The sequence below is a fragment of the Lates calcarifer genome, linkage group LG10 (genome assembly GCF_001640805.2).
Source record: "Lates calcarifer isolate ASB-BC8 linkage group LG10, TLL_Latcal_v3, whole genome shotgun sequence".
NCBI classification, from domain to species: Eukaryota; Metazoa; Chordata; class Actinopteri; family Centropomidae; genus Lates; species Lates calcarifer.
In genome coordinates, this window is record NC_066842.1 from 25633434 (window position 1) to 25648511 (window position 15078).

The window sequence follows — 15078 nt, forward strand, 5'->3', positions numbered from 1 at the left end:
ATGCTTTTCTTACCCTACAAATCTTCATAATTTGTTTTGTAGCTGCATGGTACAATATCACCATCTAATGTTGAAAAGGAAATATTACAGCAGAGTTTTCTCACAATGTGACCCTGTCCCTGTGTGTATGTGTGTGTGCACTGTTACCCCTATGCTATGAGAAAAGTGACCTTTGCAACATGCTCCTCCTTACTTAGTGAGTGATTTCAGTACTTTTGTGTGTTGTCCAATGATTAACCACTCAACTGATAAGGCAGAAAGGGAAAGAGAAAGATACAGCGAGAGGGGAAGAAAAAGGAGAGAGATAGAAGGAAAGAAACACATGAGATAGAGAAACAAACTCATCAAAGAAGAAGTAAGGACATTGACTCAGCAGTTGAAGTTAGAGAGGAAAGAAGAGGAAGTTCTGACAGTGTATGAGTTTGTGCTGAGGCGTTCATTGTGTTGTTTGTTAAATGTACTCCATGGAAGACGCACAGGTGGCCAGGACCATAGAGTTGAATGACGGCAACCAAATGCCAGTGTTGGGTCTGGGGACATGGAAGGTAGCCTCAATACTTCTTCTATCTACTTTATACTGTAAAGAATCCAGTCAGTTGTCATCGGTTTTCTTGCAAAACCAAATGCTTTGTAGAGACGTTGGTTTTCGTCAGAGTATTTTACTGAATGGAATCAGTCAGACTATCATACATATCCCACCTACTTTGTTAAAGGGATAGTTCAACATTGTTGTAATGGAGTCAATTACTTAATGGCCAGAAACAACTTGACTCTAACTAATGTTCAGAGTAATGAGCTGCTTGCCTCCATCCTTGGTGATTAGTAATTAACCTCTGGCTCTAGTTTCATTGATAATGCGTATACATGAAAGTGGGACTCATCCTCTCATCTAATTTTTGACAAGAACACAAATAAGTGTACTTCCTGAAATGTAGCTCTGTTCCTTTAACACAAAACCCTGCAAAAATCTGAGCTGTGTTAGGACCTGATCTTAACCTTAACCTTCTATAACTTGAGGTCTCTTGATTAATAAATAAATGAGGACTTCAGACAGATCTTACAGCCCTGTTCCTTTTCTTTAAATTTATAAACAGACTTTCTGATATGCTGCAATGGTATAATAAAGGCCACAGACCCAAAGCTTAGTGTGCTGCTTCATGTATCAAAAACTCAAAGACCAACAGAATTTGACTTTTTTCCAGGAGATATGGATGAGGATATTTTATCTAACTGTCTGCATGTTCATAACCGTAAATGATGTGCATGTTGTTCCTACACTGCTATCTTTCAATGTTTTATTTATTGTTAATAATAATGTTTATATTTTTATGTTGCGTTTGATTGTTTTTGTGTTGTGGCAGCAGTTTCACGGTAAAACTTCAACTACCTTGAATTTGGAAAATCTTATAGCAATAGTTCAACATTTTGGGAAAGAAACTTATTTGCCTCCTTGCCGAGAGTTAGATGAGAAAATCAGTACCATTCGCATGTCAGTCCGTTAAATGTGAAGCTGCAACCAGCTAGCTTAGCATTAATGGGGAAACAGCTAGCATGGTTCTGTACAAAGATAACAATATCTCCCTACCAGCACCTCCTGCAGCCAGTTTACTGATAACAGCTGATATATACCAGGCAACCTCACAGTGATGACAAGACTCTAGTTGGAAGGTGGATTTTGTTTCCTTTGGACAGAGCCAGGCTACCTGTTATCCCTGTTTCCAGTTTCAGCTGCAGGCTGTCGCTGTAGACAGATGTAAGAAAAGTATTGATCATCAATCAAAAGTGAGCAAATGATTTCTTCAGCCACACAATAGGAAGTTTGAGACATTAGAAAAGGTACTGGTACAGTATGGTCCAAAAGTCTGAGACCACTTTCCCATTCGCTTTGGACCCCACTATGTTTTACATAAGAACTAGAAACTGATCATTCCTGAGAAGATTTGCAGCCTCTAGTAAACATGTTAGATCAGATTGGAGAGACACTCCCTGGATGAAAGTTATGGAACAGTGCTGAGACAAGTGAAGTTTTTATGGTTTCAAACCTGAGTGAAAAGTCTTTTTTTTAAGTGTTCTATTTGGTGCAGTCCTCCAGTCTTCCCCGCACCTCAGTCCAGGGCGCCGTAGAGACTGCAATTGCTGCTGGTTACCGCCACATAGACACAGCCTACAGCTACAACAATGAGTTGGATATTGGCAAGGCTCTGCGCTCCAAGATGGAGCAGGGCATCATCAGGCGTCAGGACATGTTCATTGTCAGTAAGGTGGGTGCTGCAGGGCCGGGAGTGCAACACGATGAGGGGGAATTCACCACACTGGTTTACACATTTTGTCTTTTTTTTAACTGCAAAGAGGAGAGGAGGAAAAAACATCTGTCACACCCAAACCATGCTTGAACATGGACAAGGAGGGGATTTGTAAATGTGTCCTGATTTTTCGCAAAACAAAACTTCTGATTTTATTTTCATGCTTAATATGCTGCCTTATATATGGTATTTGATTTTATTGTGTTTTGCTATTTACCCTCCTGTTTTCTACATGTTCTTTATAGCTGTGGTGTACCCATCATGCCTCAGAGGACATCCCTGTATGCCTAAAAAAATCCCTGAATGATCTCCAGTTGGACTACCTGGATCTTTACCTTGTGCATTTCCCTGTTGGGCTAAAGGTTGACATAACATCCAAAACTACAACAGAATTAAAAATTTACTACCCCTTATCCTGCCCTGTCTGAGAGATCCTTGGCCCTTCAGCCCCAGTTCTTAAAATAAATGTATTAAAGCTGTGTTAAATGATTCTTGACCATCAGGGGGCAGAAACCCTCCAAACCAAACTCACAGAATTAGAGTTGTGTTTCTTACCGCCAGTAAAATGTAGTTTCAGTAAATGTGGTTTCTGTGTTGGTCTTGTCTCACTGTATTAAGTATGCAAATATATAGAAATATATCTGGGTCTTAAGCTGCTAGTTGCTCACTTGGTCTGCTGTTTGGTCCTGGGCAGATAGGTGAGCAGTGGGTTTATCTGTGTTTTATTTGTTGTCCAATATAAAAAAAAAATCTAACTTAATGCAGGTTAAGGGTAACTTAAGTATTAAATTTGCTAAATATCTTTGAAAAAGGAAAGCAACATTAAGGCCACATGCTGCATCTTTACCTACATTTGTTTACCCTTACAATTTCTCCCTAGAAAATGGGTGATGAGCTTTTCCCGAAAAAGGATGGAAAGATGTTGACCTCTGACAAAGACTATATAGATGTATGGAGGGTAAGAACTCATGTACTCTCTCTGTTTGCATGTCTACTGGTATGTGTCTACCTGCTTTTTAATAAATGCAGTTCTACATAGTTTGTAATCACAGCTACAGAAAAGTTAACTACGTAAACACTTTTTTCCTACAAGTTGAATTTGATTTTCTCTAGTCTTTCCTGGAGTTTTTTCTCTAGTGTGTAGCTTCATTCACCTAGCATAGGAAGATTTAGAAACTTTTCAGAGTGGCTGGTAAATGTGTTTACTGACACTATCTGTTGTATTTGCAGGGGATGGAAGCACTGCAAGTTTCAGGGAAGGTGAAGAGCATCGGTGTGTCCAACTTTAACATCCTGCAGCTGGAGAGACTTCTTGCTCTGTGCAGGGTGCCCCCTGCTGTTAATCAGGTACTGCATAACTTTTCTATTGACATGAGCAGGAGAAAGTCTGTTAATTTAGAGCAGTCTTATTTCCTTATGAACCCATGTTAGGATTAAGGTTAGGGTTGCTTTCTTTTACTGTGTCTGAATAACTTATGGCTTGCCTAATACACTCACCAAGCACTTCATTAGAAACAACTGTACACCTGCTTTTATCTGTATTTACCAAATAGCACATCACCTCTTTTCTATAACCCAAACTACTTTCAGAAACTAAATTCAACTTCAGAAACTTTGTTTCTGTTCAGATCAGCATGCACAGGTGTTTACTTTTATATCACCCATAGGTGGAGCTACATCCCTACCTGGTGCAGACAGAGATGATAGAGTTCTGCAAGTCCAAGAACATTGCCCTGGTTGCCTACAGCCCCTTTGGCTCACCTGCACGACCTCCAGAGTTGTAAGACACACAGCATCACTCACACTAGTAACTCAAACTGATGATTAGAAATGAATCAAGCACCTGGATACCTGTCATCCTGTAACTGGACCACTCAAAGCACTTTGGTAATGAATTTGAGGTTAAGTATCATGTCCCAGGATACTTTAACATGCAGACTCAGGGAGCCAGGGATCAAACCACTATCCTTAGCCGAGGCTACTGATCCTGTGAATGAAAAATCCTGTGATCTGTTTTTTTTTATTAATCTTAGGATCAGAGAAGACACTGATCCATATAAACTCCTGGAGGACCCAGTCGTTGCAGATATAGCCAAAAAGCACAGACGCAGCTCTGCACAGGTGAGTGTGTGTCAGTGTGTGCACTGTATTTGTGTGCCAATGTGCATGTGTATTTTATAAATCAGTAACAGTGGTACTCTCCAGGTATTGCTGAGGTACCATGTGCAGCAGGGTATTGCAGTCATTCCTAAGAGTGACAAGTCTCATCACATTCTTGAAAACACAAAGGTAAAAACTTTCCATCCCTCTCTGCTCTTTATCCTCTTTATCTGTCTGTCACCATCTGATATCTGTCCCAGCCATTTATTTTGGCCATTCTGCTCATCTCCTGCCACTCTCCATCTGCCCATTATATGTGCTCAGACTTTCCTCCCTGTCGCCTGTTCCCAGTTTCCCAATTACCCAGCCTGTAATTTAAACCTGTCTGTTCCACCTACTTGCTGCCAGGTTGTAGAACAATTCAATGTTTCATTCTTCATGCCGTTTACTGCTGCTGCCATTATAGCCACCTGGCACCTTGCCTATTGCCTGCATGCTTGCCTCCTTGTTTGCTTACAAGGTTACACGCTTTAGCAATTGTTTCGTTGTTTCTGGATTTAAGTCCTCCCTGCCCATGCTCCATACACCAAAATATGATCTGGTCAGACTTGGACCCTGTGGAGGTGACATTCTCTGAGGAGGAACTAAAGGAGTCATATGCCAGAGTGCCTCCATATTACTGCCAAGCTTAGAACAAAAGGATGCAGTTTTGGTATTAGCGATCCACCAAGTCACTTCAGGACCTTTGGTTGATGAAGTTTTTTTTTTTTTTTTTTATCATTGTTTGTGATCTCTGCAACCACAGAGCTTGCATCATCCTGCCCCAGTTCATGGAGTCTTCAAGTTTCCCAGTCCTCCTGTATTGATAATTCTAGCCTCCGGCTTGTCTCCAAGTTGACTAGCATTGGACCTGCGAGCCTCCAGCCTGCTTCCAAGTTGGCTAGCCTCCAGCCTGCCTTCCACTCACTTAGTGTGCAGCCAGCACCCCAGATAGTGAGACTTGGATTTGTTAACCTGTTACCTATCCCTGAGTTGGTTAGCCTCCTGTTTGATCCTGCCCCTAGCATGAGTTCTGGTAGCCACCTGCCACCTGCCTGCTTTCAAGTCATACAGCCCTGGTGTACAGAAGATCTCATAGCTCTCATTGTCTCTCTCATAGATGCCACTATTGTCGCCAGCCTGAACTTGCGTTGGCGTCCAAAGTACATCCATCCATTTCTATACCGCTTATCTGTTAAGGGTCACAGGGTGGCTGGAGCCTATCCCAGCTGTCAGTGGGCAAGAGGCGGGGTACACCGTGTACGGATAGCCAGTCCATTGCAGGGCCAACAGACAAACAACCATTCACACTCACATTCACATCTATGGGCAATTCAGAGTCACCAATTAACCAAAACCACTAGATATAACCACTATAAATATAGCTTTCATAGTTGTACTTCAGAGAAAATAAAACACTATTGTCTATGATTTCTTTACAAATAAAAACATAATCGGGGCGCCCTCATAGCCAAATGGTTAGAGCGTGTACCATGTGGGCCCTAGTGGTCTGAGCAGGCAGACCCCGGTACTGCATGTCATTCCCCCACTCTCTCTCCCTGTTTCCTGTCTCTCTCAGTGTCCTATGAATAAAGCGAAAAAGCCCCAAAAAATACTTTTAAAAAAATTAATAAAAAATAAAAACATAATGATCATCAATATGACTGCCTGTAAAATGTTCTTCTCAAAATCTGTTTCATTGCTGGTGGGGTATTGTGCAGATCTTCGACTTCAGTCTGGCTGAAGAGGACATGACAGCACTGAGAGGACTGGACCGAGGGTGGAAGGCCTGCAGGCTTGACGAGTGAGTAAACACACAGCCATTATACCAAAAGTCTTCTGCAATGTGCACCTACTTGTGTAGGAACTCGTGTTTTCTGTTTTCTTTCTAAGAATCAAGTCTCATCCATACTACCCCTTTGTATGAAACTGCCAGAAGAGTGAATATAAAAGATGACAAATTGGATCTACTAATACCATAAACATCAACAAGACTCAGACCAGCTACATGTAGTCTACATACAGTATCACACACTGTAATTCACCAGTGACCTGTTTACCTAATAATGAAGAAATGTGATGCTGAAGATAATTATATTTCCAAATGTGAATGTATTGAATATATCAGGGTATAGATAAGCTCTTTTCTACTCTGTTTAAAACTGAGATGCTTGCTTTTTATGTTTTCCTATTGTGAATAAAGTAATTTATGTTTCTGTTGACACAAGGACAAGTTAGGACAAGTTACACTTACAGGAAATTTTATTACAATGTACAATGCTGAGCATATTATAATTTCATTATATACACCACATACACTGTGTTTAGTTAGTTATTGCTGGGTGGACCTTGAAAAATGTAAGAAATTCTCACTGAGAATTTGCGCTTTGGTGTGTAACTTTGAGTAAACAATGGTCTTCAGTTTAAATCTGTCCTTATAAATAACATTTTAAATGAATGTAGGTCTGTACCCCAGAGACAGTGGCTACTGTGTCTTTTTCTGACAACACACATACATTGGAACTGAAATGAGGCTTTTAAGGGACTGCAGTGATTTGTTTTAAGGAATGTGGCTCACCATGTTTGTCACCGGACCCAATACTTAAGAGGAAGCAACAAATCTGGCTGTTTATACAGTACTAATTCTCAGGCGTACAGTGCATTGATTACGTTTAATTCTTGCAGGATATGTTCCATAAATGAATGTACACCTGCATACCTCTGCCACTGACTGTTTGCCCCCTTACTTATATCATTTTGCAGGCTTTTGACAGTTGTCATGGTCAGATTTTATCAGCTGTAGCCAGCTAATTTAGCTCCATGAGTTGACAGAAAACACTGTTAATATCTTCACCACATGATCCATGTAGAGGACAGGAAATAAAGCATTGTTCTTGTACTGCAGTGTGGAGAAAATTAATTCTAGTGCCTCCTTGCAGTTGCTAAGCTATGATTGGACAATCGCTGTTCAAGGGAAGGGTTCAGTGGTTGATTAGATAACTGCAGCTGGGGCAAAAACCTGGAGCATGTCTCTCAAAATCTGAAACATCACAATCTGTGTTTTCATCTATCATTTGTGAACAAACAAAAATTATGTTTTTATCTGCCTTCTAATAGGTAGCAATTTAAGGATCAATTATAGGACATATTTCACACAAACACCAGATGTCTGCTGGTTACCAACCAGTTAACTGTGGTTAAAAGAGGTGCTGGTCCACGTCATTTTGTGTGTAGCATAAATTTCAAAATGAATGACACTGAAATAAATTCAGGTTTAATTGTTAAGTCAACCTTCCTGGTGGCCAACTGGTATGTATGATACAGATTATTTGTCCACAGCACAGACCACAGTGTGAGAGTACAATCACAACTTGCACCCTTAAACACATCTTGCAGATTTACTCTTAATATTACCCTTCCTTCCAGTCTTTGAGTTTCTACAACCTCGGATTTCCTCACTTTAAAAAGACATATAGGTGCCTTAATGCTAAAGCAAACATTTAGAGACACAGAGACACACACTGTCAGAGAACTGTGAATGCAAAGGCAGTTCACAGACTGTAGTTTTTGCAAACATACATTTATTATGTATCTACCAAAGAAACTGGTCAATTCAGTGGTTAGCATTACTGCCCCTCCTCTCCTTTATTGTGATACTGCAGTGCCTCTGGGCACCTCATAGTTGTGTAGGGGACGTAACAAAAAATGTACCTCCCATTAGAAGAGGGTGACTCTCTCTTTAAGTCAAAAGTCAGGCCTTGTATTTCTGGACAAAAGAGAGAATCCTTCATCAGTGTTGTTATGTGGGGTGTGACCTTCCTTTTGCTCTTTGTCCGATTTTCCTCTTCTCTGGAGAGAGTGATGATGGTGAGGGCTTTACAGTGCACACACATGCTGAGGCCCCTGCGATACGTTTTGGCAAGTCAGGCCCTCTAGACCATGAACCTATTTCAGGGTCATATACCTGAGTGGCTCGGGAGAAAGCCATGCTCTCCCAGCTGTAACCCCCGAGCACATAGATCTTCCCTGCCCAGACTGCAATACCTGCCTCGCTGTTTGGCAGCAGCAGCCCTGCCACCTGGGTCCACTGGCCACTGCGTGGGTCGTAGGACTCAACCTGCAGGATGTCGAAGCGTTCTGTGGTGTCCTCGTGGTCATCACTGCCCCCAATGGCATAGATGAGGTGGTTGAGGGAGGCCATGCAGTGCCAACCTCGGGCCACAGACATGGCCTGGCATTCCACCCAGACATCACTGTCCTGTGATAGATTATAACTCAGGACATCTCGGCGGTATGGGCCAATCTGATAGTCATGGCCGCCTGAGATGTAGACCATACCATCGTGGACCGTTCCTGCATGACCGTAAGTAAACCTAGAAAACACAGAATTCAAAGAGACAAATGTACAATTATTTAAAAAGCTTTAATAGCTTCACCAAATTTCACAACCACCCATCCATCAGAGAACTTTCCCCATGAAACAGCAGACCCAGTAGTAACTTGTGTTCCTACCTGGGCAGTCCTGCTACATAGGACCAGCAGTCCTCAGCGGGGCAATAAACCTCCACAGAGGACAAAGCTCCAGTGTCATTCCTCCCACCCACAGCGATCAGACACTCTCCCACTACTCCCAGGTAAAAATCCACTCGCCCCTGGTTCATTGGAGCACCCTGAAAAAAACATCATACTGTCACTTTGTCTGGGCTATTTAGCTGCAAAACGTCAACAACAGACAGGAGGTAACTTGAATTACAGACTTGCGATTGTATGCCTCCACCAACCAGCGGCTGTTAATTAGTGTGTGAATTCTTACATTATGGCCTAAAACCTGTTTTATGAGGTCACAGTGACCTTGACTTTTGGCCACCAAATCTTCAATTCTTTAGTCCAAGAATGTTTGTACTAAATTTCAAGAAATCCCCTTCAGGTGTTACTGAGATATTGTGTTCATGAGAATGGGACAGAGGCCACAGCCCTGGCTGCTGGAGGGTGGGGAATTTCCTTCTGCCCTAACACCTCCACAGAATGTTCCAGTAATTTTGTTAGTGCCTGAGCACATCCAAATCTTTACGTCCTATGTGTGTAATATACCTTTAATTTGTAAAGTGGAACTATCTAACGAGGAAGAATGTAACTGGCTGTTTGGTGAAGTACCCTCATCCACTGGTTGTGGCGGGGGTCATATCTGTACAGCAGGTTACAGGCGGCGTCTCCACCATTGTCCCTGGACGAGCTGCCACCTGCAGCAAAGATGAAGCCCCCCAGTACTGCCAGACAGTGGTGGCTCCGCTGGGCTGGCAGTTCTGTTTCCACCTCCCAACTTCCTGTTTCACCATCCAGCCGACAAACATTGGCACTCAGCTCCTCTCCAAACTCTGACACCTCAAGAAGTAAAGACAGGAAGACACAAGAATAAATAATATAAAATAAAATAAAATAATAATAATAGCATAAATAAATAAATAGTTACAATTTAAGAAAAAGCTATCAGACAAAAGCAGCTGTAAGTAGTGATTTAGATTTCAGATGCTGTCCTCAGACAGCTAAAGGGGGCATGGATACCTGTTATCTTATTTTAAACTTCACCAAGATTTTACTAGGTCAAGATTTTATTTTTTTTTTTTTTAAAGATCCGGCCAGACCAGGAGTCGATCCAGGGACCAGCTGCTCAAGGCACTTAAGCCCATGTGGTACGCACCCCAACCATTTGGCTATGGGGGCGCCCCAAACAGGTCAAGATTTAAGACTTTTTTAAATGTCTTTTTATAATTTTTGCTTTCAAGTAAAGTCTCTTAATCCTAAATCACATCTCAAGTCTTCATTCTTGTGACTTCAACTACTTGACCAAGAATAAATTCAGTAATATAATTTTATAGCAAGAAAGAACAACACCTTTAATTTAACAGTAAACCTTGGGGACTAATAACATCTACATCTATTCTCAAAGTAATCTGTACCTCTCCGCCAATCAGCAGCAGCTGCTCTACTCCTCCCCTCAGCGCTGTGCGTCCTGTTTGCAGAAGTGGTTGGGCACTGGGACTGGCGTGGTACTCAAGAGCCTCCTCCACCAGGGCCTCACAGCCGGCTTCCTCTGGCAGTAGGGCCTGCACTGCCGGAAATACCCGGCTCACTAGGTCCACCACAGGCATCAGGGGGAAGAGGATGTGGGAGAGGAGCTGTCTAGCATGGGCCGTCCGCTCAGGAGTCTGGCTGAGCCACTCCATGGCGGCCTGGAGAAGCTCCTGCTCGCCGATCGTGCTGAACCTGATGATGAAGAGAGGGGCTCTGAGATCACTGAGGAGTTCTGTTTCAATCTCAGCAGATAACACACCTGGAGGATTTACCTGGCCACTGGAAAGGTAGGAGCAGAGTTTGTGTAGAGGAATGTTGTGAAGAAACTCAGGGGTGAAGGAGAGTGTAGCGAAGTGTGTTAGAATGAAGTGGTCGATGAAGGCATCCAGCCGCTCGAGACTGTAGAGCAGAGCAAGATCCTGCAGGTACAGGTAGTTGTCTTCACTCACTTCTCGCTCCAGGTACTGGCAGCAGAAATCCACCACTCGCCACACCTGAACAAGAGCAGTTTCGACTTTGAACATTTAACATTTTTTATGATATTCTAGTATGAGACACATCTTCATATCAGAGGATGGAGACAGAGATGTTTTTGGTTTCATGTTGTTTAATAATGAAGGTTTTGTTGCCATCATAATGAATTTTACTGTTATTTTCTTTTTTCATTTTTTAAAACAATTTAAATAGGGACTGACTGAGACTGACTGTGCCTTTTACTGGATCAAACATTCAGTTCAATTATTTACTGAGAACTGAACTTGTTCTCATGCTTCCCCTTCCAGCCCTGCCCTCATTATAAGCCTCAACTTTTGTCACTCTTGAGTTGATTGTCCATCTGTCCATCTGCAAATTTAACCTGCAAAGGTTCAAAAACTGTTGTGAGCATCTAACATCATGTGTAGAACAGAAAGGACACATTTTCTTACCTGTAGAAGGTGGGCAGCCTCCAGCACATAGTCGATGTTTCCTCCATCCAACTGCAGCTCTCCACTGTACAGGAAGTCCACTACAGCCTTCAGACCGATGTAGGACATTCCAACCAGCTCCACCTCAAAACATAACAGAGATTGATGAGGAGTTGGACATGGAGTGACTTCACTATTAATGTTTGACATATACACTGAGACAGAGAAAGTGAGAGGACTGTCTTTATCAGAGAAATAATGAAGTGACACTGAAACAACTCTAACTGATGATCTATGATTCCCTGATGTTTCCTGTCCAGAAAAGTTTCTTTGCATCTGATGTACCTCCTCTTGGTGCTCCTCCCTCATGCCCAGGGTGAACATAGCATGGAAGTATGGGCTGGAGATGGCCAGCAGAGCTCTGTGAGCAGGGACCTGCTGCTCATCGGCCACCAGCACCACATCACAAAACTGATTGTGCTGCCGCTGCTCATTAAGACCCTGCAGCACCTCTGCAGCTTGGTCCACCCATCGGAACACCTGCCAACTCAACAACACTTTTTTTTAGTTACACTGCACTACATATCACGTGGGGTGAACATGGAGATCACTCAGTGTTGGTACTAAAAAGTGAGACTGATCCTAACAGGTCTGACTGAATGTCACATCAGTCACTCCCTTCTATGCATTTACATATGTCTATCTCTCTCTCTCGCACGCACACTGACCTTGGACGATTCACTGATCCTCTGAGGCCGACACACACGGCTCGGTTTAGTATTGTCCATCATGTCCCCTGAGGCAGGTATCATCATCTATAGTACACACGTGTACACACACACACACACACACACACACACATGCACTTTGGTATGATTATAGAATTCATGTCCCCAGTTACACATAAGTAAACATGGAGAACAGCTGCGGTCCACTGTGACTAGAAAACCAACACACAGACCCACACCACAGTCAAACAGCTAAAGACAAGACACTGTGTCCATGTCACTTTCTTCTTAAAGTCCAGAAAGCTCCCATTGTTATAAACTGCCTGGTGCTTACATTTTGAGGTTTGGTGGATCGGCAGGCGATTGTACAGTCAGCAGCATCTCTCGTTTCCGCAGTTGAGCACAAGAAGGACAAACAGCTACTTTTCACAGGACGTAACCCAAATAAAACGTCAGTGACTGAACCTGGAAACTGTCTTTTAACACAGACACATAATCATGTGAGTAAATTCTGATAAGGCAAAGAAATAGCTGCACACTACCTATCGTCACCTAGCCTGAAAAAAAACATTACACTTCCGGTGTATATTTTCAAAATAATTTTTCAAAAGTCACATGACTCCTAAACTATTGTAACATTTAATTGACAATTGAAAAAATGAACGTATATAGACAGGAACAGATCCTGACAGAGGAGCCGGCTATCTCTAAAAATGTAATTGTTAATGTCAGCTTTACTTTAAATTTTTGTCACCCTCTTATTTTTCTATTTTATTCTTATATCTAAAACCTTTCAACCGGATGTTTAAACTGGCAATGGCTAACTTAATCATGGATGTATCCATGATCTTAAAGGAGTTGTTTTTTAAAAAAATCCAAGACGCAGCTAAATGGACCAATCACAACCAGCTTTGTGAGCACATTCAATACTGGCAATATTTCCTAAAGTTTTAAACATACTGAATTATTCCATGCCCAGCACTGGTGAGAAGGCCTTATACAACTTATAAAGTACATTTATTTCATTAATGATGTGAGTGCAAACAGAAGAACTACACACTAAATCAGATTAAAAATGTCACTGACTTCTATGAGAAGAAAAGACCACAGTCTTCAATGCTTCCCACTCTTCACATGAAATTATATGGAAACACACTGAGATTTTGTGCTATAAAGTCACAGTATCTTTCTCTGCAATGAAGCACATTTGTTTAAAAAAAAAAAAAAAAAAAAAAAAAAAAAATACCCCAAAGAATGTGGCTAAAAATATACATTGTCCAGATTATACTTCTCAAGATGCAAGAGATATGAGGTCTGATCGCACAGATCAAAAATGGGATAAATCAGTCTCAGAAACTATTATTTAAATGATGTAGCGATGTAACAATTAAAAGTTCCCCAAATAATATATCTAGAGCAAAAGTTTATCCCCCCACCATTCCCGAATTAAAAAAAATATAGCAGAACCAAAATCCACTGCAGACAAGGCTCTCCTGAGTGATCAGTGGATGTGGAACAATTGGAGCAACAAACTGAGCTGCTACAATTCACCAACAGAGAACACGTATAATTTATTTTAAGTTTGCCAGACTCTGCCTAATAATGAAAAATGTAAAATATCGAGGGGGAAATTATTCCATTTTATTAGGCATCAAAGAGCAAGTCAGACTCATAACCAATAATCAGTCGACACCTTGTCTTGATGACTTACGTGTGAGGTGTTGAATAAATAAATGAACATATCCAAACCTTCTAACTTGACTGCGTTTGTAAAATTAGACTTTATTTATATAGCACCAAAGGCTCATATAGAACACTATACTCTTTTAGAATATTATTTGCACTTGATGACAGTGGAGTGGATAAACTCCCTCTTATCAGGTAGAAACCTCTGACAGAACCAGGCTCAGGGGGTCAGCTGTCTGCCTCGACTGGGCGGACTAGACATGAACATGAAGATGGACATGTGATTCTGATTTTTCACAGCTGATCATTCTTTTCTAACATAATCATATAACCAGTGTGTAGCCTACCGTAAACACCACAGTTACAGGCACCATTCAGGCGCACAGGCTAGTGTGATGGGCTGTTTGGACCAGCAGGTGGCAGGATGATGCAGTAATAAACAACCGGGAGCCACGGAGCTCAGCTGGTGGTCTTCTTCTCAGTCCTGATCAGTGTCAGTTATTACAGAGCTGATAGAGCGGGTGGATTTAGGACCCTAAGCAGGAGAGAGGAGACCTTTGACTTCTGTGCTGTCTGACCATCCAGCCCTGATACTCCACCACAGAGCCTCATACTTCATGTGGATACAGACATACACATACAGCCCCCACCCCTAATGACAAATACTACACTGTATTATGTTGCTGTATATAGTTTGTACTGAATTAAAGTGTATGGTTGCCACTCCAGTTTTGTGGTGTACCCACACTGTTAAGAATGTTGCAATAAACAGCATATTACAGTATGTTATGTAGCAGTTGTTAACTGTTCAGCTTTGTTTTGTGTATCTGGGTGGTTGTATTAAAAGTCCCTCATTGGCATTCAGCAACAAATGTGATGAGTTAAAATGAAGTGAAATGAAACAACCGAAATAAAACTGGTGGATCGTGCATCGTGCTTGTCAGCTTGCGCAATTGAGTAAAAGAAAAACCGGAAGTAATTATTTTACCTTCAGATTAAACCTTGAATTGTGTCCCTGAGAAGGATATCATCAAGTATTCTTTGTTTACATTGTGTTTTACATATTAAACTCACCAAACAATTTCAGTCTCTGTCCTTGTTAGCAGATATGTTGGTTAGAGATTATTCGCCCTGCCTCACCTCTCTTTCTCTGAATTTCCCTCTTTTCCTGCTTGGTGTGTGGGTGAGGGGGTGGTAAACATAATATTACAGCAGTGTTTTGGCAAAACACATCAAAATAATATT

At 41.7% G+C, this 15078-nt stretch overlaps 2 protein-coding genes across 4 annotated transcripts; one reads left to right on the plus strand and one right to left on the minus strand.

Annotated features, from left to right (window-relative positions):
- The first annotated feature begins 221 nt into the window (after positions 1-221).
- On the plus strand, positions 222-10338 carry zgc:56622 (uncharacterized protein LOC326033 homolog). 3 transcript variants are annotated; one of them, XM_051073640.1, is made up of 10 exons: positions 231-545; positions 2085-2261; positions 2549-2665; positions 3184-3261; positions 3534-3650; positions 3971-4083; positions 4337-4424; positions 4509-4592; positions 6164-6246; positions 10073-10315. In XM_051073640.1, exons 1-10 carry the CDS (start codon positions 456-458, stop codon positions 10209-10211), a joined length of 1086 nt encoding a protein of 361 aa, XP_050929597.1. In that variant the 5' UTR covers positions 231-455; the 3' UTR covers positions 10212-10315. The 3 variants fall into 3 exon arrangements, with proteins under 3 accessions (XP_050929598.1, XP_050929597.1, XP_018559531.1); XM_018704015.2 differs by lacking the exon at positions 10073-10315 and adding an exon at positions 6336-6919 and having other exon boundaries at positions 233-545; XM_051073641.1 differs by lacking the exon at positions 2085-2261 and having other exon boundaries at positions 222-545; positions 10073-10338.
- Positions 7967-14786, minus strand: klhl36 (kelch-like family member 36). The gene is given in 10 exon segments (XM_018704007.2): positions 7967-8815; positions 8955-9112; positions 9597-9824; positions 10400-10693; positions 10695-10706; positions 10787-11008; positions 11441-11563; positions 11765-11959; positions 12148-12234; positions 12482-14786. Coding segments are annotated over 9 exon segments (1893 nt in total). The 5' UTR covers positions 12482-14786; the 3' UTR covers positions 7967-8241.
- Between the last annotated feature and the right edge of the window lie 292 nt (positions 14787-15078).

Coding starts and splice junctions, on each gene's coding strand:
- zgc:56622 (XM_051073640.1), top strand. CDS start 456: ATGTACTCCATGGAAGACGCACAGGTGGCCAGGACCATAGAGTTGAAT. Junction 4,425..4,508: donor ACAGACGCAGCTCTGCACAG/GTGAGTGTGTGT, acceptor GGTACTCTCCAG/GTATTGCTGAGGTACCATGT. Junction 4,593..6,163: donor ACATTCTTGAAAACACAAAG/GTAAAAACTTTC, acceptor GGTATTGTGCAG/ATCTTCGACTTCAGTCTGGC.